The sequence below is a fragment of the Hemitrygon akajei genome, chromosome 7 (genome assembly GCF_048418815.1).
Source record: "Hemitrygon akajei chromosome 7, sHemAka1.3, whole genome shotgun sequence".
Lineage (NCBI taxonomy): Eukaryota > Metazoa > Chordata > Chondrichthyes > Myliobatiformes > Dasyatidae > Hemitrygon > Hemitrygon akajei.
The window spans coordinates 181469451-181489728 of NC_133130.1; the positions used below are offsets into that span (position 1 = coordinate 181469451).

The 20278-nt window shown below is 45.5% G+C and overlaps 1 protein-coding gene across 2 annotated transcripts in view; it reads right to left on the reverse strand.

The window, feature by feature from the left end:
• The window catches only part of LOC140731248 (adenylate kinase isoenzyme 1-like), a 178154-nt gene that overhangs the window by 112813 nt on the left and 45063 nt on the right, over nt 1-20278 (reverse strand). For both annotated transcript variants that reach the window (XM_073052787.1, XM_073052788.1), the window contains 2 exons: nt 6209-6381; nt 4662-4775 (listed from right to left, as the gene is read on the reverse strand). In XM_073052787.1, the coding sequence (XP_072908888.1) occupies nt 4662-4775; nt 6209-6381 (287 nt within the window). The remainder of the gene's footprint in view (nt 1-4661; nt 4776-6208; nt 6382-20278) is intronic.

Genomic DNA, 20278 nt, shown 5'->3' on the forward strand with positions numbered 1-20278 from the left:
ATCAGCATCTCCCTGGAGCAAGGGGTTTAGATGGGACGGAGTTTGTTAGGTATGTTCAGGAAGGTTTCTTGACACAATATGTAGATAAGCGTACAAGAGGAGAGGCTGTACTTGATCTGGTATTGGGAAATGAACCTGGTCAGGTGTCAGGTCTCTCAGTAAGAGAGCATTTTGGAGATAGTGATCACAATTCTATCTCCTTTACCATAGCATTGGAGAGGGATAGGAACAGACAAGTCAGGAAAGTGTTTAATTGGAGTAAGGGGAAATATGAAGCTATCAGGTAGGAACTTGGAAGCATAAATTGGGAACAGATGTTCTCAGGAAAACATACAGCAGAAACGCAGCAAATGTTCAGGGGATATTTGTGTGACGTTCTGCATAGGTACTTTCCAATGAGACAGGAAAAGGATGGTAGGGTACAGGAACCATGGTGTACAAAGGCTGTTGTAAATCTAGTCAAGAAGAAAAGCTTACGAAAGGTTCAAAAAACTAGGTAATGTTAGAGATCTAGAAGATTAAAAGGCTAGCAGGAAGGAGCTTAAGAATGAAATTAGGAGAGCCAGAAGGGGCCATGAGAAGGCATTGGTGAACAGGATTAAGGAAAACCCCAAAGCATTCTACAAGTATGTGAAGAGCAAGAGGATAAGACATGAGAGAATAGGACCAATCAAGTGTGACAGTGGAAAAGTGTGTATGGAACCAGAGGAGATAGCGGAGGTACGTAATGAATACTTTGCTTCAGTATTCACTGCGGAAAAGGATCTTGGCGATTGTAGGGATGACTTACAGTGGACTGAAAAGCTTCAGCATATAGAAATAGGCATCCGTTAGTCTCGTGAGACCATGGATTCGTGCCTTGGAAGGTTTCCAGGGTGCAGGCCTGGGCAGGATTGTATGGGAGACCGGCAGTTGCCCAAGCTGCAAGCCTTCCCCTCTCCACATCACCGATGTTGTCCAAGGGAAGGGCACCAGGACCCAAGCATATAGACATTAAGAAAGAAGATGTGCTGGAGCTTTTGGAAAGCATAAAGTTGGATAAGTCACCGGGACCGGATGAGATATACTCCTGGCTACTGTGGGAGGCAAGGGAAGAGATTGTTGAGCCTCTGGCAATGATCTTTGCATCATCAATGGGGACGGAAGTGGTACTGGAGGATTGGAGGGTTGCGGATGTTGTTGCTTTATTCAAGGAAGGGAGTAGAGGTAGCCCAGGAAATTATAGACCAGAGAGTCTTACTTCAGTGATTGGTAAGTTGATGGAGAAGACCCCGAGAGGCAGGATTTATGAACATTTGGAGAGGCATAATATGATTAGGAATAGTCAGCATGACTTTGTCAAAGGCAGGTTATGCCTTACGAGCCTGTTTGAATTTTTTGAGGATGTGTCTAAATACATTGATGAAGGAAGAGCAGTAAGATGTAGTGTATATGGATTTCAGCAAGGCATTTAATAAAGTACCCCATGCCAGGCTTAGTGAGAGAGTTAAGGCTGATTTATACTTTGTGCGTACGGGCTGCACCACAGCCTAAGCTTTAACCCTGATTTTCACTTCTGCATAGGCTCCACGCCATAGCGAGCATGCATTGGTGTACGCCAAAACGCTAGTTGGTGGTGGGGTTTCTATGCCACTGTGTTGAGTTTCTTCATGAGAGACATGGACGAGGAAATGCATTTCAAACATTTTCGCATGTCGGCGGGTGGATTTGACGATTTGGTTCATCTATTTCGTATTGGTGTACAGACATGGCGGAGAAGAAGCAACTGGAAATGCGTAGGAGGAAATGTGATGCTACCAAGCGGACCAATCACAGTTGTTGGGGTCTGCGTTGCTGCGACGCGTGTGTAACTTTTCTGGAGAGGTGCACATCACCCTACACCGTAGGGTACGGCATAAGGTACGCATTACCTACGGCGTTGATGCGACGCACAAGTATAAATCAGCCTTAAGGAGGCATATGATCCAAGGGGACCTTGCTTTGTGGATCCAGAATTGGCTTGCTCACAGAAAGCAAAGAGTGGTTGTAGATGGGTCATGTTCTGCATGGAGGTTGGTGGCCAGTGGTGTGCCTCAGGGATCTGTTCTGGGACCCCTTGTCTTTGTGATTTTTATAAATGAATGAGGAAGTGGAAGGATGGGTTAGTAAGTTGCTGAGTTGGGGGGTGTTGTGGATAGTGTAGAAGGCTGTCAGAGGTTACAGCAGGACAGCGATAGGATGCAAATCTGGGCTGAGAAGTGGCAGATGGAGTTCAACCCAGATAAGTGTGAGGTGGTTCATTTTGGTAGGTCAAATATGATGGCAGAATATAGTATTGATGGTAAGACTCTTGGCAGTGTGGAGGATCAGAGGGACCTTGGGGTCCGAGTCCATAGGACGCTCAAAACTGCTGTGCAGGTTGACTCTGTGGTTAAGAAGGCATACGGTGCATTGGCCTTCATCAATTGTGGGATTATGTTAAAGAGCTGAGAGGTAATATTGCGGCTGTATAGGACCCTGGTCAGACCCCACTTGGAGTACTGTGCTCAGTTCTGGTTGCCTCACTACAGGAAGGATGCGGAAGCCATAGAAAGGGTGCAGAGGAGATTTACAAGGATGTTGCCCGGATTGGGGAGCATGCCTTATAAGAATAGGTTGAGTGAACTCAGCCTTTTCTCCTTGGAGCAACGGAGAATGAGAGGTGTATAAAAGAATGAGAGGCATTGATCGTGTGGATAGTCAGAGGCTCTTTTCCCCAGGGCTGAAATGGCTAACACAAGGCGGCACAGTTTTAAGGTGCTCGGAAGTAGGTACAGAGATGTCAGGGGTAAGTTTTTTTATGCACAAAGTGGTGAGTGCGTGGAATGGGCTGCCGACGACGGTGGTGGAGGTGGATACGATAGGGTCTTTTAAGAGACTCCTGGACGGGTACATGGAGCTCAGAAAAATAGAGGGCTACGGGAACCCTGGGTAATTTCTAAAGTAAGCATATGTTCAGCACAGTTTTGTGGACCGAAGGGCCTGTATGGTGCTGTAGGGTTTCTATGAATCTGAATATGAATGTGAACGTGCTTGTGATTTTGACTTGGTGAGGGTTCTCTAGATTACTGACGGGGAAGTGGAGAGCTCTCCCACTGGTGTGGCATGGGGGGAGGGACGAATGGAGGTGTGGGAAATGCTCTTCTCATGTTCCATTTTAGACACAGACTGGGAGTAATAACTCGGGTATGAAATCTCTGGTGGGCAGGAGAGTTAAACAGAGGGCAACACCATTACCCAAAAGCCTCCGCCTGATCTTCCCCCGATTACAATCGCAATGACCATCAGCTGACCGGCTAACCACTGACTAAAGCAACAGCACTTCCAAAACCTGGCCACATCCATCCCTTCAGTGATTAAGCACGGTGAATGCCATTACATTTCCTGTGATGGAGGAAGTGGCGATGAGGAATAGTAAAGGTTATAACAGCGGGGAAAGGGGAAAGGCAGAGGAGCTGGGGGAAAGGCTTCAAAGACTTGAACAATGAACGGTAGGACCCTGATGTGTGCATTAGAATGGGTGAGGGGGGCCTGGGTGTACAGATCAATAATTCCTCGAAAGTGGCATTGCAGGTAGATAGGGTCATAAGAGGCATCTATTGGCACATTGGTCTTCATAAATCAGGGCACTGAGCACAGGAGTTGGGATGTTATGTATAAAACATTGGGAAGGCCTAACTTAGAGTATTATGTGCAGTTCTGGTCACCTAGCAACAACAAAGATATCAACAAGCTTGAAGGAGAGTAGGACACATTTACAGGGATGCGGCCAGGTCTCGTGTTACAGTGAAAGGTTGAACAGGTTAGGACGTTATTCCCCGGAGCATTGGGGAGATCTTTTAGAGATATACAGAATTATGAGGGGTGTAGATAGGATGAATGCTTACAGGTTTGTTCCCCCTCAGATTGGCTGAGACTAGAACTAGAGGTCATTGGTTTCAGGTGAAAGGTGAGATGTTTAAGGGAAATCTGAGGGAAAACTTCTTCACTCAGAGGGTGGTGCAAATGTGGAACAAGCTGTCAGAGGAAGTTTCAGGGAAGAGGAAGTAGCAGATGAGAGTTCACTTGTAACACTTAAGAGAAGTTTGGAAAGGCAGGAGTATGGAGGGATATGGTCCAGGTGCAGGTAGATGCTATTAGGCAGAAGATTAGGTTGGCAAGGACTGGGTGGGCAAAAGGACCTTTTTCTGTGCCAACAGAATGCCCCACAGAACACCAACCTGCCTGAAGATCACCACTCTAAGACGCGCTACCTCTGCTGTCCCTTTAGCATCACGAAACCAAGGTTCCCGGGTGCCTTCACACCCACACAGAACTGTTGTTGCTCTCACCTTTTCTGCTGGCTCAGCACAACACCTTGGGCTGAAGGGCCTGTTCCTGTCCTGAGGTTGGATCCTGAGTTTCCATGAATGAGAACCACCCCCCCCATAATTCTCCTTCATGCCACATCACCGTTTGGTGACGTCACTCAGGGTCATGTGACATTGGTTCCGTACACGGCTCTAGGGAGGGGTTTGGGCAGCATTGCTCAGGCCGGGTTTAGCGGAGTGAGTTCTCATCCCGAGCTCCGTGGTGGGACCCCCCCCCCCCCGCCGTGACAGACTCTGGGGTAAGGGAAGCAGCAGAGAAAGCCAGAGCCCCACCTGTTCTTCAAACGTGAAGGCCTGGCTGATCTCCTTAGGAAACCCATCCACGATAAAACCTTTAGCATCCGGGTGCTTCATGAACTGGTGCTTCAGTTCCTCGATGGTCGTTTCCTGAAAGGCCAGAAGGGGCACGTTTTGGAGCTTGGCACATTTAGAACAGAGAACATCTTTGCTCCATCTGCAACAAGGCACTATTTCCCCATGCCCATCATTTTAGTTCAAGTTCTCACTCCCATTCCAACATGTCAGTCCATGGCCTTCACTGCCACGATGAAGCCACTCTCAGGCTGGACGAGCAACACCACACATTCTATCTGGTTATCTTCTGAGCTGATAGCATCAACACTGATTTCCCTAATCTGATCATTTCTCCCACCACCTCCTCTCTTGTCTATTCTCTATTCTAGCTCCCTCCAGTGCCCCTCCTCCTTCCCTTTCTCCCATAATCCATCTCCTGTCCTATCAGATTCCTTCTTATCCAGCTCTTTACCTTTTCCACCTATCACCTGCCAGCTTCTTACCTTATCCCCCGCCCTCCCCACCCACATCCTTACCTTCACCTATCACCAGCCGACTTGTGTTCCTTCCCCCCACCCCCCCTTCCATCTTCTCATTCTGGCTTCTCCTCTTTCATTTTGTGTGTGTTACTCTAAACACAGAACAGTACAGGTCCTTTGGCTCACAATGTTATGCCAACCATTTGACCTACTCTACGATTAATGCAACTCCTCCCTCCCACATAGCCCTCTATTTTCTTTTCATCCACATACCCATCTAAAAGTTTCTTAAATGCCCCAAATGTATCTGTCTCTACCACCACCACTGACAGATTCCATGCACCTACCACCCTCTGTGAGAAACATATCTCCAACATCTCCCTATACTTTCCTTCAACCACCTTAACAACTATGCCCCCTCATATTAGCTATTCATTTAACTTTTTAAGATTATAAGACAAAAGAGATTCTTCAGCTGCTGGAAATCCGGAGCGACACAGACAAAATGCTGGAGGAACTCAGCAACAGGTCAGGCAGCATCTGTGGTAGGGAATACTCCGTCGACGTTTTGGGTCGAGAGCCTTCCTTCATCAGATGAGTTCCTCCAGTATTTTGCGTGTGCAGCTAAGGGTTACACGCAGAACAGGCCTATCCAGTAACAGAGGAGTGAAACACTGGGGTCGTTAACATTACCAAGATACAGTGAAAAGCTTTTGGAGACACAAGAGACAGCGGATGGTGGAATCTGAAGCAATGAATAATCTGCTGGAAGAACTCAGTAGGAGGAACCAACACAGTCATTCGGAGAACATACAAACTTCTTACAGACCGTTTCGAGAATTGAACCCAGGTCAGTAGTGCTGCAGTATTGTATGCTAACTGCTGTGTTACTGTGTCCCCTGCCTCCCCCTGCCTCACCTAGCATTCCCGGGCAGTATTCCACCCAAGCAATATCCAGGCCTGAGCCTGCTTAGCTCGCGAGGTCAGCTGGACAGCAGGGAACTTCCCCATACCTGCATGTAGGAGGCCACCCCACCAGCTCCTTACCGGAGGTGCCAGCTCCCCATTGGCGATGATCTGCGCGATGAGCTCCCACTTGCAATCGCTGGTGGCACGGTGCAGCATCTGTCGGCGCAAGATCTCCCCCACCGAAATCGCCTCAAATCCGTAACGGCGAGCCATCTTGGCACTCTGTGTGCCCTTCCCGCTCCCGGGACCACCTGCAGAGGGGGCAGAGATCAGAACAGGTGAGGGACAAAATGGACAATAATGAATACTAGCCCCTAGCCCCACTCATTGACAATGAACCCTGCAAAAATACTGTCCAGGAAGGACAAGGTGAGGGAAGAGAGGCCCACAGCTTTGCACGGTTAAAACTACCAGCTCTGGGGATACAGGTGTTGGCAGGTTGTCATTTAGAAAGAAAGTTCAGGGTTTAAAAATTAAGATTTCCTTCATTTCAAGCAACATACACAAAATTCTGGAGGAAAAAAAAAATCGAAATTTCAGGCAGAAACCCTTCGGCAGGACTCAAATCGGTAATTGCTTCATTTGTCACACGTAAAGTGCATCATTTGCATCAAATCCAATCAGAGAGAATTGTGCTGGGCAGCCCACAAGTGTTACCACGCTTCTGGCACCAACTGAACATGCCCACAACTCACTAACCCTAACCATGTGTCCTTGGTGTGTGGGAGGAAAGCGGAGCACCTGGAGGTTACCCACGTGGTCATGTGGAAACTCCTTCCAGGCAGTGGCTGGAAGAGATCGCAGTTGGTGATCGTTGGCACTGTAAAGCATTGTGTTCTCTGCTAGGCTACTGCGACAGGACTCGAACTGCAATCTTCCGATGATTTTGCTTCAAACATCAGCAAAATATTATTCGTTAGGCCACACCCTGTTTAGAATCACACTGCAAAAAAAACAGGCCCTTCAGCCCACTGAGCCCATCCGAGCCACCTTTGGGCTATAATAGACTTAGTGCTTTTAGCTCTAATTGTATTCTTTCTTGTGTAACTTATGTTTGTTTTTTTGTTGTATATTTCGTCTCTCTATTGCCATGTCTGCGATGCTGCTGAAAGTTTTTTACCGCACTTGTACCCATATGTAACAGTAAACTTGACTTTGACTAAGCATTCATTCACACTACTCTCATTAAATTCTCCCATCACTCTCTTCCACTCTCCCCAGGTTCCACCACTCACCTGCACACTACAGCAACCAACCTACCTGCCTGCACATTTATGGGGTGCTGGAGGGAACTGGGACACCCGGGGGGGGGGGGGGGGGGGGGGGAACACCAACACTGTGACAGGGAGAACATCGAACTCCACAATGAGAGCACCAGAGGTCAGGATTGAACCCACATCGCTGGGGGGGTCTGAGGCATCAGCTCTGTGGTGGCAGGCTTCTTCTTAACTGCACTGGACAACAAAGATTTTGTTTCCTGAATACTCTTTGGTGTACCTTATGGACTTAGGGCTGCTGATCATGAAAATCACTATAATTATTGTTAAGACACTTAAGCAAAGACCCCTCAGACACGGAGTACAAACAAAACTCATCAACTAAACATTTTTAGCTTAGTTGAACTATTGAAAAACTTCGGCACCATTATGCAATTAAACGCATTATATTCAATTAAAAAAATAATTTCCTGTTTCTCCAAATTCCTAGGTAAGACAAGCAGTCTGAAATTATATGTGTTCATCTTCAAGCGGTCTATCATAAACAAAAAAAAAATTGAGGAAGCAACACTTCTGAAAAAAATTGTTATCCAGTGTTGGGGGGGGGGGTGGGTTTGGGTAGGGAGATCATGATGATGATGATGATGATGATGGATGATAACATTGATGGACGATGATGGTGATGGTGGATGATGATAGTGATGGTGATGGTGGATGATGATGGTGATGGACAATGATGGTCACGGACGGTGACAATGATGAATGGTGATAGTGATGGTGATGGTGGATGATGATAGTGATGGTGATGGAGGGTGATGGTGGATGATGATGGTGATGGACGGTGATGGTGACAGACGGTGACGGTAATGGATGATGATGGTGATAGATGGTGATGGTGACAGACGGTAATGGTGACGGACGGTGATGATGGTAATGGATAGTGATGAAGGAGGAGTAGGGCTGTCAGCTTGGTGGTGCATCACTGACCAAACCATAATGATGACCCACTTTTAACCAGGCAGTCTCACCATTCAGGATATGCCCTCTTCCCATTGCTACCATCAAGGTGGTGGTACAGGAGTTTGAGGACACACACTCAACATCCACCTATCACCTGCCAGCTTGTACTCCATCCCCTCCCTCCACTTTCTTAATCTGGATTTTTTTTCCCTTTCCTTTTCTATCCTGATGAGCCAGAAACATCAAATGTTGATAGTAGAACAGAGTGATCTAGGAATAATTGTGCGTAGTTCCCTGAAGGTAGAATCTCATGTGGATAGGGTGGTGAAGAAAGCTTTTGGTATGCTGGCCTTTATAAATCAGAGCATTGAGTAATAGGAGTTGGGATGTAATGTTAAAATTGTACAAGGCATTGGTGAGGCCAAATTTGGAGTATTGTGTACAGTTCTGGTCACCGAATTATAGGAAAGATGTCAACAAAATAGAGAGAGTACAGAGGAGATTTACTATAATGTTGCCTGGGTTTCAGCACCTAAGTTACAGAGAAAGGTTGAACAAGTTAGGTCTTTATTCTTTGGAGTGTAGAAGGTTGAGGGGGGACTTGATAAGGTATTTAAAATAATGAGGGGGATAGATAGAGTTGACGTGGATAGGCTTTTTCCATTGAGAGTAGGGGAGATTCAAAGAAGAAGACATGAGTTGAGACTTAGGGGGCAAAAGTTTAAGGGTAACATAAGGGGGAATTTCTTTACTCAGAGAGTGGTAGCTGTGTGGAATGAGCTTCCAGTAGAAGTGGTAGAGGCAGGTTTGATATTGTCATTTAAAAAAAAATTGGATAGGTATATGGACAGGAAAGGAATGGAGGGATATGGGCTGAGTGCAGGTCAGTGGGACTAGGTGAGAGTAAGCGTTCGGCACGGACTAGAAGGGCTGAGATGGCCTGTTTCCGTGCTGTAACTGTAACATGGTTTTATGCTGCCTGACCCACTGAATTCGTCCAACATTTGAGGAACAGCTTCTTCCCCATCAGATTTCTGAATGGTCCATGAACCCACGAACATTACCTCACTATTTTGCTCTCTTCCAGCACGATATATTTATCTTTTATATATCTTTTATATCTTTTTTCCTATTATAACTTAGTTTTTTTTAAACATATTGGTCTGTACAGCTGCTGGAAAACAGATTTCACAACATATGTCAGTGATAATAGACCTGATTCTGATTAGGCTGAGCTGAGCGCATAACCAGAGAGAACTAGACACTGACTTCATACTGACACGGTAGTGTAGTGGTTAGCACAGTGCTTTACAGTACCAGCGACCCAGGTTCAATTCCCATCACTGCCGTAAGGAATTTGTACATTCTCCCTATGACCACCTGTGTTTCCTCCAGGTCCCCAGTTTCCTCCCACAGTCCAAAGACCTTTACTGGTTGGTTGGTTAATTGGTCATTGTAAATTGTCACGTGGTTAGGCTAGGGCTAAATCAAGGTGTCCTGGGCAGCACGGCTTGAAACCGCATGGTTTCTTAATAAGTAAACTAATAGGTAAATGTTTTAAGGTCTCCCTGAGGGAAATGGCTGTTTTGTGGTGGGGGGGGGGGGGGGGGAGAGAAGATGACCATCTGCACTCTAGTTTAATGGTGTTACTACACCAGCAGGACAGTCTGACCCCCTGGAACCTGTGAACCAGGCTGCTGGAAGCTGCTGTGGCCTCACGCACACCTACACAAAGCTTTAGCTCCTGGGCTACTCTCAGGCTTATTTAATTCCAGGAGCTCCTGGGACAATCTGTGAAGGAGAGTATAACACTAGTATCCGTCTCCGAGAGGACTCTGAACCGGTGGGGTTGCCAGGCTCCGGCTGCCCTTGGTCACCTACCCACTTCCTGCATGGTAACAGCACAAAGACTGTTGCAGCAACTGCGGAGGATGTCAGGGGGGCCATATGAAAAAAACATGTTGAGGAAAACAAAACTAGTGTCAATCTATTCCTCATAAACACAAGAGACTCTGCAGATACTAGAAGTCAAGAGCAGCATACATGAATTGCTGGAGGAACCCAACAGGTCAGGCAACATCTGTGGAGAAGAATAAACCTGTTGTCTCGGGTCAAGGCCCTTATCTGTTCCTCAGTCTGGACATGTATTAATAAACAAATCTTACCTTACAGGAGGTAACCTATGAAATGGTCAGATTCCGTGACGTGACACTGACTGAAGAGAAGCTTCTACCAAAATACAGATTCAGCTATACTACAATCATACACCTCTGTAGTATCCAGGATACCTTCAAGGAGTGGTACCTCAAAAAGAAGACGTTCATGATTAAGGACCCCAACCACCAAGACGTGCCCTCTCCTCATTGTTACCATCAGGGAGGAGGTACAGGAGCCTGAAGAGACACTCAGCGATTCAGGAACAGCTTCTTCTCCTTTGCCATCTGATTTCTAAATGGACACTGAACCCATGAACATTACCTCACTACTTTATTTATTTCCAGTTTTTGCACTACTTATTTAATTTAACCATTTAATTTTTGGTGGCATCCGTTGGTCTCGAGAGACCATGGATCTGCGCCTGGAGTTTCCAGGGCGCAGGCCTGGGCAAACCATTTAATATATTTACTGTAATTCACAATTTTTTTCCATATTATCATGTATTTCATGATAATATAGAAAAAAACACCCACCCACAGCTCCAATCTCCAATCTGCTAATTAAATTTGCTGACGACACTACACTGACTGGCCTTATCTCAAATAATAACGAGGCAGCCTACAGAAAAGAAGTCATTACCCTGACTCAGTAGTGTCAAGAAAACAACCTCACTCTCAATGTCTCAAAAACAGGCTAACCCCTATAGGCATCAGTGGATCTGGGGTTGAGAGGGTGAACAGCTTTAACTTCCTTGGCATACACATCACCGAAGATCTCACGTGGTCTGTACACACCAGCTGTGTGGTGAAAAAAGCACAACAGTGCCTCTTTCACCTCAGACATTTGAAGAAGTTTGATAAGGGCCCCCAAATTCTAAGAACTTTCTATAGGGGCACAATTGAGAGCATCCTGACTGGCTGCATCACTGCCTGGTATGGGAACTGTACTTCCCTCAGTTGCAGGACTCTACAGAGAGTGGTGCGGACAGCCCAGTGCATCTGTGGATGTGAACTTCCCACTATTCAGGACATTTACAAAGACAGGTGTGTAAAAAGGGCCCAAAGGATCATTGGAGACCTGAGTCACCCCAACCACAAACTGTTTCAGCTGCTGCCACCCAGGAAACAGTATCGCAGCACAAAAGCCAGGACCAACAGGCTCCAGGACAGCTTCTTCCACCAGGCCGTCAGACTGATTAATTCATGCTGATGCAACAGTGTTTCTATGTTATATTGATTATCCTATTGTACCTAATATTTATTATAAATTATTATAATTGCACATTACACATCTGAACAGAGACGTAACGTAAAGATTTTTACTCATCATATATTCAAAGGATGTAAGTAATAAAATCAATTCAATTGTATTGCTGCCACAAAGTTAACAAACACCACAACATATGCCAGTGATAGCAAATCTGATTCTAATATACTGTAGATGATTATCTAAAAATACAAGAAATCATAGAGAAAATTAAGCAATGTGAAAAATAATAATTTTACACTCTAATTCCAACACAGCCAACATCCAACAACTGGAAGTCATCCTTCACTTGTCCCTTACGCCTTGCTTTCCCCCTCTTGTTGAGTCCCCCTCCCTCTCCACCAGGTTCTGCCTGTCTCTGGCAGTTTGCTCCATGCTATTCTAAGTGTAACAGCCCAAAGCTAACCACGCAAATGGAGAAGCTAGGTGAGGAGTCTGCACCGAGGTGACAGGGCAGGAGATAAGGTAAATTGGGAAGAGGTGGTTAAACTGACGTCAATCTTAGGTAAACATCTGCAGATTATAGAGAAAGAGGAAACTGAACTCTAAGTTATACTTTAAATCTAAGGTTGACTGTTTTGATGCATCACGTCTCTTGAGATATCACAGCCCATTTCTCCTCTGTCCCAATGAGTGATCGCCCCATGTGAACAGGGTACTGGGAAGTGGGGGCAAGGCAATGGTTGCTAGTGGCAACTTGCACCTGTGGTGTAAGGAGTCATGGACAACAGGAGAGGATGGCAACAACTGCCAACGAAACACGAGGAGCCATCATGTGGAGCTTGCGGGTGAAGGTCGACCCTACCACCCCTGGCCTGTCCTCCCAAAGAGGGCAGAGTTTCTAACCCAACACCAGAAAATCATGAGCAGGGCTAAGGCCTGCCATTTCTTCTGGGGAAGGGGTGCAGAGATGGAATTGGGCTGAAGTTCACGAGGGGAAGGGGGATGGTGTTAAAATTGCAGCTCAGCTGCCAAGCACTTCATACAAGGAGCATCAATGCATCAGGAGCTTCCTAGAGAAAGTGACTCCCGATGCACAATCAACAGTTGGCCAACCCCGAACTGCTTCTATCCACTGGGACACAGTTGCATCCGGCTCCAAGCAGATCATATGACCATCCCTGGACTAGAGGGGAAAATTAAACCACTGGTCAGTCTTTGCTCTAACTCCCTTCCCATTCTTGAAAGGGTCTTGGACTTTAACCTTCAAAGCAACTTTATAGGCACCCGTTAGTCTCATGAGACCGTGGATTTGCACCTTGGAAGGTTTCCAGGGCGCAGGCCTGGGCAGGGTTGTATGGGAGACCGGCAGTTGCCCAAGCTGCAAGCCTTCCCCTCTCCACATTACCGATGTTGTCCAAGGGAAGGGCACCAGGACCCAAGCAGCTTGGCACCGGTGTCGTCGCAGAGCAATGTGTGGTTAAGTGCCTTGCTCAAGGACACAACACGTTGCCTCAGCTGAGGCTCGAACCAGTGGCCTTCAGATCACTAGAGCGATGCCTTTATCCACTAGGCCATGCGCCAACACAAAGCAACTATCTCAACTACAACAAAATAAGATGAGGAAAACTGTTAACTGAAGTTGCACTTAATTATCCTCAGTGAAAATGCATATCAAATTCTACCTAAATAGCACATTTAACATGGCAAAAATGCATCCAGGCGCCTCACAGCTCAGTTATCAAACTAAGTGATTAAATTTGAGGCATGTAGAATGCTCTCTTCTTGCTGCTGCCATCGGGAATGAGGTAAAGGGGTCAAACACTTCCAGATTCAGGAACAGTTATTACCCTTCAACCATCAGGCTCTTGAACCAGAGGGGGTAACTTCACTCACCCCAACACTGAGCTAATTCTGCAACTATGGACTCACTTTCAAGGACTCTACAACTCACGTTCTCAGGATTATTTGTTCATCTATTATTTTTATTTGCACAGTTTGTCTTCTTTCCCACATTGGCTGTTTGTCAGTCTTTGTGGGTAGTTTTTCACTGACTGTTATATTTCTTTGTTCTACTGTGAATGGCTGCAAGAAAATGAATCTCAGGGTAGCATGTGGTAATACAATCGTACATACTTCGATAATAAATTTACTTTGAACTGAAATTTGGTTAGCAAAACTTAGATCATAAGCATCATCTATAAGGAGCATCCTAAAGGAGAGAGACAGGCAAAGGAAGGGATTTCCAGATTTCAGCAGCTAATGATGGATGAGCAACACTGTAGTGGAGAAACAGTCTTCATTTGAGACACAGCACATTTGTTCGTCGAGTCTTATAGCGCAGAACCAGGCCCTTTGGCCCATCAAGCACCACCTGTGCTCGGCCCATCTTGACAGATGGCCACCCCAGGATGCAGTTGCCACTTACTCAGTGCGTGACGTGCTTGCTGAGACAAAGTTTAGGGAGCCAATTCACACTGGGAAGAGGCATTTAAATAATCTCCATTTAGAAGGCAATTTGCTTCTAAGTGCCACCTGCTCCCGTCCCACTGTAGTCTTTAGATTCTGCTCTTCATTACATCCTGTGTAATTATAGCATCTGGCGTGTGTGTGCACTAATATTAATAAACCCCTTTAATTGACAATGTTTTAATATTAGTAAACAAACCAGCTTTCTACTCCAGTAATATCATGGGCTCGTTACTTTCAAGGCTTCTTGTGAGCCAAGTCCAGCACTGAAATTCCTTTTAAGCAAAATAATTAAAATAGAATGCATCACAAGTGAATTCAGACCACTCAGACTGATTTGTCCACGTGTGAGTGATCCCAGAAAAATTAAGCCAAGATTCGCCTTTACTGTAAGTGTGAAAGCCCCTCTTGGTCCACTCGGAGCTGGCAAAAATCAGAAGAGAAATGGTCACCTCTAATGCACAGTAACACCCTGCTTAAGATTTTACTGTTAATGCTGTTAATAGTTTTCTGTAGAAACAGTGTGTTCTGCTGGTAGTGCTTGGGTTACCATTAAAGGGGTTGTGATGTCCAGCTCAAGGATGTCGGGTCAGCCAATCAGGATGGTGGAACCGGGTCAAGCTCTAGAGAATGCTGGGTGGGGAGGGTTAGTGATGGATACCAAAGGGGTCAAGGCTCTTTTCAGTGGGAGATAGAGAAAGGAGAAGATTGAGAGAACTGGCGGTAGGAATCAATCCAAGCGGAATGCATGATTCGATGGAGTCCAAGATGTTAAGTTCTATTGGTGACCAGAGAATAGGAGCTGGTGCTGTAAGTACAAGGACACCTCCAGCTTTTGGACAATCTGAGCTCCAACCTTGTGCATATGTAACTGTCTCAATTATAATGGGCCCTTTTATTTACTTACTTACTTACAAATGTTTGATTACGTTGACATTCATAAATACACCTTGCTTATAATTGAATGCAGTGTACGATCTGTTATTTCTTCCAGACGATTAATTGCAAGTAGGCAGAATTTACACAGTAGTCACTCAGACTGGGGGTGCGGGTAGTCAAAACATCCCGGCTCTCCTGGACTGGTGGGTCCCAAGTCATATTGACCCTGGATGTACGGAGTTTGAGAAAGGTGGATTTCTCAGCGCTGAGGTGATTGGCTTGTTAGGGAGGGGCTAACCAGCCCTGTTTCTAGAGACACCCAAGAAAAATAGATTTCATTATGAATCTGTATCTTTCAGAGCATAGAGCAACCCAGTCCCCTCCACCTTTAGCACTAGGTATGATGATCTGTTGCCTGATCATGCGCTTTGTTCTCTCTCTCTCTTTCATTGCAGTTAAAGCCACCTCCAGTTGTGCATGCTTTCATTTTATATATATGTGGTTGTGCACAGACACAACAAATATCACAAACTGTACCGACAGTTACGGGATGAAACAGCAAGAGTTAAACAGCATGAGAAAACCAAAGCAGCCATGTGTAACTATGAAAGAAGTGCTGAATTGAAAGTGAAAATGACATGGCAATGGCTTCAGTCAGGAAAGTTGATGAATTTGACAGCAGTAATGAAGTCTGGGAATTGTATATTGAGGGGGTGGAACTGTATTGTAACGCAAACAATGTGGAAGAGCAAACAAAAAGCCCCTAAGCTTCTTAGCTTAATGGGCACAAGGATGTGGTCTCCCACACAACCTATTAACTGCCGAAAAGCCCGCAAGCAAGGCATTCAATGAATTGTTACAATTTACAAATTCATTTGAGCTCTAAACTGCTGGTAACAGCTGAGAGGTATAAGTTTTACGAAAGGAACCAGTCAAAAGATGGAAACATTTCTGAATACATTGCAGAACTGGGCAAAGTTTCCCAGTACTGTGACTGCAGAGATGGACTGCCTGATACATTACGGGACAGGCTTGTGTGTGGCATGCAAGTCAAAGCACTCAAAGGAGGCTACAGGTAGAAAGAGATCTAACCTTAGGATGGGCGTTGACCATTGCAATGTCGTTAGAGACTGCAGCAAAGGATGCAGAACTACAGAAAATGAGGTTAGAATGTGAAATGCGCAAAATGTCCCCGAATGGTGCCAAGAGCCAAAAATGTTATCGATGTGGCAAACCCTCCCATGATGCAACTGACTGTTGGTTCAAAGAAAAAGTTTGCAGTAAGTTTCAGAGACAAGGTCACAGAGAGAGAGTGTGTGAGGCCGACAAAAAGCACAACTGAGTGAAAAGCCTCAAACACAAAACTAAGCAAATGCATAAAGTTGTTGAATGTAAAACAGAATCTGACAACATAGAGTCTGAACTGTCATGCTTAGAAGTGCATAGTATAACTTAAGCAGATTACAAAAGCAACTGGATCACAGTAGATGTGTCCGGTGTAAAACTGAAAATGAAGCGGGTTTCGGCCCGAAACGTCGTCTCTACCTCCTCCCATAGATGCTGTCTGGCCTGCTGAGTTCTGCCAGCATTTTGTGTTTTTTTATTAAGCTTTGTCCATAATTCCAGGGGCTGACTGCAACAGGCCATTTTCTTAAATACCATTAGAGAAGACCTCAGTGATGCGAAAGAATTACACAAGTGAAAAAGTGTCTCCCAAAGGCAAACTGAAAGCAAATATGACTTATGGAGGCCAAACATAACAGTTAGAGTTTTATATATTGAATAGCGTAGGGCCAGCACTCTTCAGACATGAATGGTTGAGAGAAATCCAACTAGACTGGCATTCAATCAAAGCCGTCAGTGTGACATCAACGGGCAATGATAGATAGATAGATAGATAGATACTTTATTCATCCCCATGGGGAAATTCAACATTTTTTTCCAATGTCCCATACACTTGTTGTAGCAAAAACTCATTACATACAATACTTAACTCAGTAATAATATGATATGCATCTAAATCACTAACTCAAAAAGCATTAATAATAGCTTTAAAAAAGTTCTTAAGTCCTGGCAGTTGAATTGTAAAGCCTAATGGCATTGGGGAGTATTGACCTCTTCATCCTGTCTGAGGAGCATTGCATCGACAGTAACCTGTCGCTGAAACTGCTTCTCTGTCTCTGGATGGTGCTATGTAGAGGATGTTCAGGGTTTTCCATAATTGACCGTAGCCTACTCAGCGCCCCTCAGCTACCGATGTTATACTCTCCAGTACTTTGCCCACGACAGAGCCCGCCTTCCTTACCAGCTTATTAAGACGTGAGGCGTCCTTCTTCTTGTCAGCCAAAATGGTAGCACTAACCAGAGACTGGCACAGGTGGAGGTGTTTGAGAAGGGTATTGGTAAACTCAAAGGCACGAGGGCCAGAATTGAACTGGATGAAACAGCAACACCAAGATTCCATGAAGAGCGTCCAGTGCCTTATGCATTACGTCCTAAAATGGATGCTGAACTACAGAGCCTGGAGGTGTCTGGGATTGTCTTCAAGGTTGTGTGAAGCGCTTGGGCCGTGCCCATTGTCCCAGTGATTAAGAAAGGGAAGCTGGAGCCGTTTGCATATGTGGTGATTTCAAGGTGAGTATCACAGTGCTGCATACTGTGCAATATCCCCTCCCACAAAAAGAAGACATTTTGGCATCTTTGGCAGGTGGGGAGAGGTTTTCAAAGATTGACTTGTCACAAGCAAATGGAGATTGAGGAGTGAAGCAGGAAATTCCTCACAAGGGACTGTTCCAGTATAACTGTCTCATCTTTGGCATCACATCAGCTCCAGCAATTTGGCAAAGAGCTATGGACCAAGTGTTGCAAGATATCCCAGGAACACAACAACATGATGTGAAAATGATGTCATCAAGACTGGTGAAAATAATGAAGAGCACCTCCCAGAACCTAGATAAAGTGCTTATCAGACTGAGTGAGTATGGTCTGTGCACAAAGAGAGAGAAATGAGAGATTTTCAAGAATGACATCTCATATTGTGGACGTGTCATTGACCATCATGGCTTACACAAGTCACAAGAGAAGACCAAAACAGTACTACAGGCCCCCAAACCAGAAAATGTGTCACAACTCAGGTCATACTTGGGCCTTGTAAACTAATACCACAGGGTTCTTCCAAACATTGCTACAGTGCTGCATCCACTGAGTGCACGTTACAGACAGGAGCAAAGTGGGAATGGTCAGAAAGATGTGAAAGAGCATTCAAAGAAACAAAGAAACTAATAACATCAGATGAACTGCTCACCCATTATGACCCATCTCTGCCCATCAGAATGGCATGCAATGTGTCCCCACGTGGCGTTGGAGCTGTTTTGTCACACGTTATGAAAGATGGATCTGATCGCCACATTGTGTTTGCTTCAAGATCACTGATGAGTGCAGAAAGCAACTACGCAGAGATCAACCGCGAGGCCCTTAGTCTAGTACGGGGAATAAAGAAGTTCCACCACTACCTCTACGGACAAAAGTTTATGCTAGTGACAGACCACCAGCCCCTTGTGTCTATTTTCAATCCCAGAAAGGGAATTCCAGTGATGACTGCTACCCAGTTACAATGTTGGGCACTATTCCTAGGAGCCCACTCGTATGAGATAGAGTTCAAGGGTACCAAACACAGCAACACTGATGGCTTGTCACATCTTCCAGTGTTAGCAACTGAAGAAGAGAAGTCTTCATAATGACCCAGAGAAGTGTTCAACACAGCACTGGTGGACCAGTTGCCGGCAATAAATTCTGAAATACAAACGGAAACAAGGATTGACCTGACATTGTCAAAAGTCTATGAAATCACCATGCAAGGATGGCCTGCTTATGGTAACCCAATGTTTCCTGAGTTCACGGCGAGACGAGACCAACTGTCGGTATGTCAAAGAACACTGATGTGTGGATCTCGTGCTGTGGTTCCCTCTAAACTGCGTGCCAGTGTGTTAGCAAGTCTGCATGAGGGACACCTGGGTACAGTCAAGATGAGAGTCTCGCCCAGAGCTACATGTGGTGACCAAGAATAAACAGACTGAAGACTTGGCCAAAAGTTCAAAATGCACCCTCACAGACGCAATTACACCCATGGGAGTGGCCATCTTCACCATGGCAAAGTGTACATATTGACATTGCTGGGCCATTCATGGACTCAATGTTTCCAGTTGGTGTGGATGCTCATTCAAAGTTGCCGGAGGTTATACCAAATGAATTCAATCACCTTCTCTGCCCTGAGGACCATCTTCACCAGAGATGGCTCACCAGAACAAATAACGAGTGACAACAGACCACAATACACTGTTACGAATGTGCCGCAACTCTGAGGGGCCGAAGGGTACAAAGTCGCCCCCTCCTTTTTGAGAATCGCAAGATCGCTATTAATTCGGGTCTGGGGCCCAGGAAATGAGAGAGAATCCTCAAGGTTTGGAATGTGTCCTGGCCTCAGCGAAACAAAACTGCTGATAACGGTCATTGTCTCTTGGAGACGGAATTGTGTATTGAGTACTGTACTATTCATTGAAAACCCTCAGGGGACGACCAGAGTGGGCTGGTTGAGGGATTGCATCATCCCAACCTGATTGACATCTGAGACCCCGTGAGTAAGGATAAAAGTGGGTCTGGGGAACAACCCCTTTAGACGCACCAGGAGAAACGCTAGAAATCCCGTGACAGCGTTTAATAGCGACAGCCGGTGGGGGGATCGTGTGCGTCCTTCCCTTGCCTGGTATTGGCGGGCTCGCCACAGAAGAATGGCTTAGCTAAAGAAGAGGCCACAAGTGAACGGCCACCCCAACGAGACTCCGATGGATCGAAATCACAAAAGGAAAGCTGGCAAGTTTTTCTCCCAAAACTCTCTCTCTCTCCAACCATTGCAAACCCAGCAGTCCCCAAAGGCTGCAGCCTGCATGAACTGAGTGACTTTTATATTTCCATCGGACAATACATTATCCCCTAGACAACAATAGAGCTTATTTCTTATTGATTATTATTATACCCGCACTTTTAGATTTAGTATTGACGACGTATATTATCTGTATATTTACATTGATATTATTTTTGTGTATTTTTACTAATAAATACTGTTAAAAATAGTACCATCAGACTTCAACAGACCTCTCTATCTTTCCTGGTAAGTGACCCAGTTACGGGGTTCATAACAAAGTGGGGGCCTCGTCTTGAGAGTTGATACCAAATTGGAGGGCCAGTGAATCGGGCTTTTAAG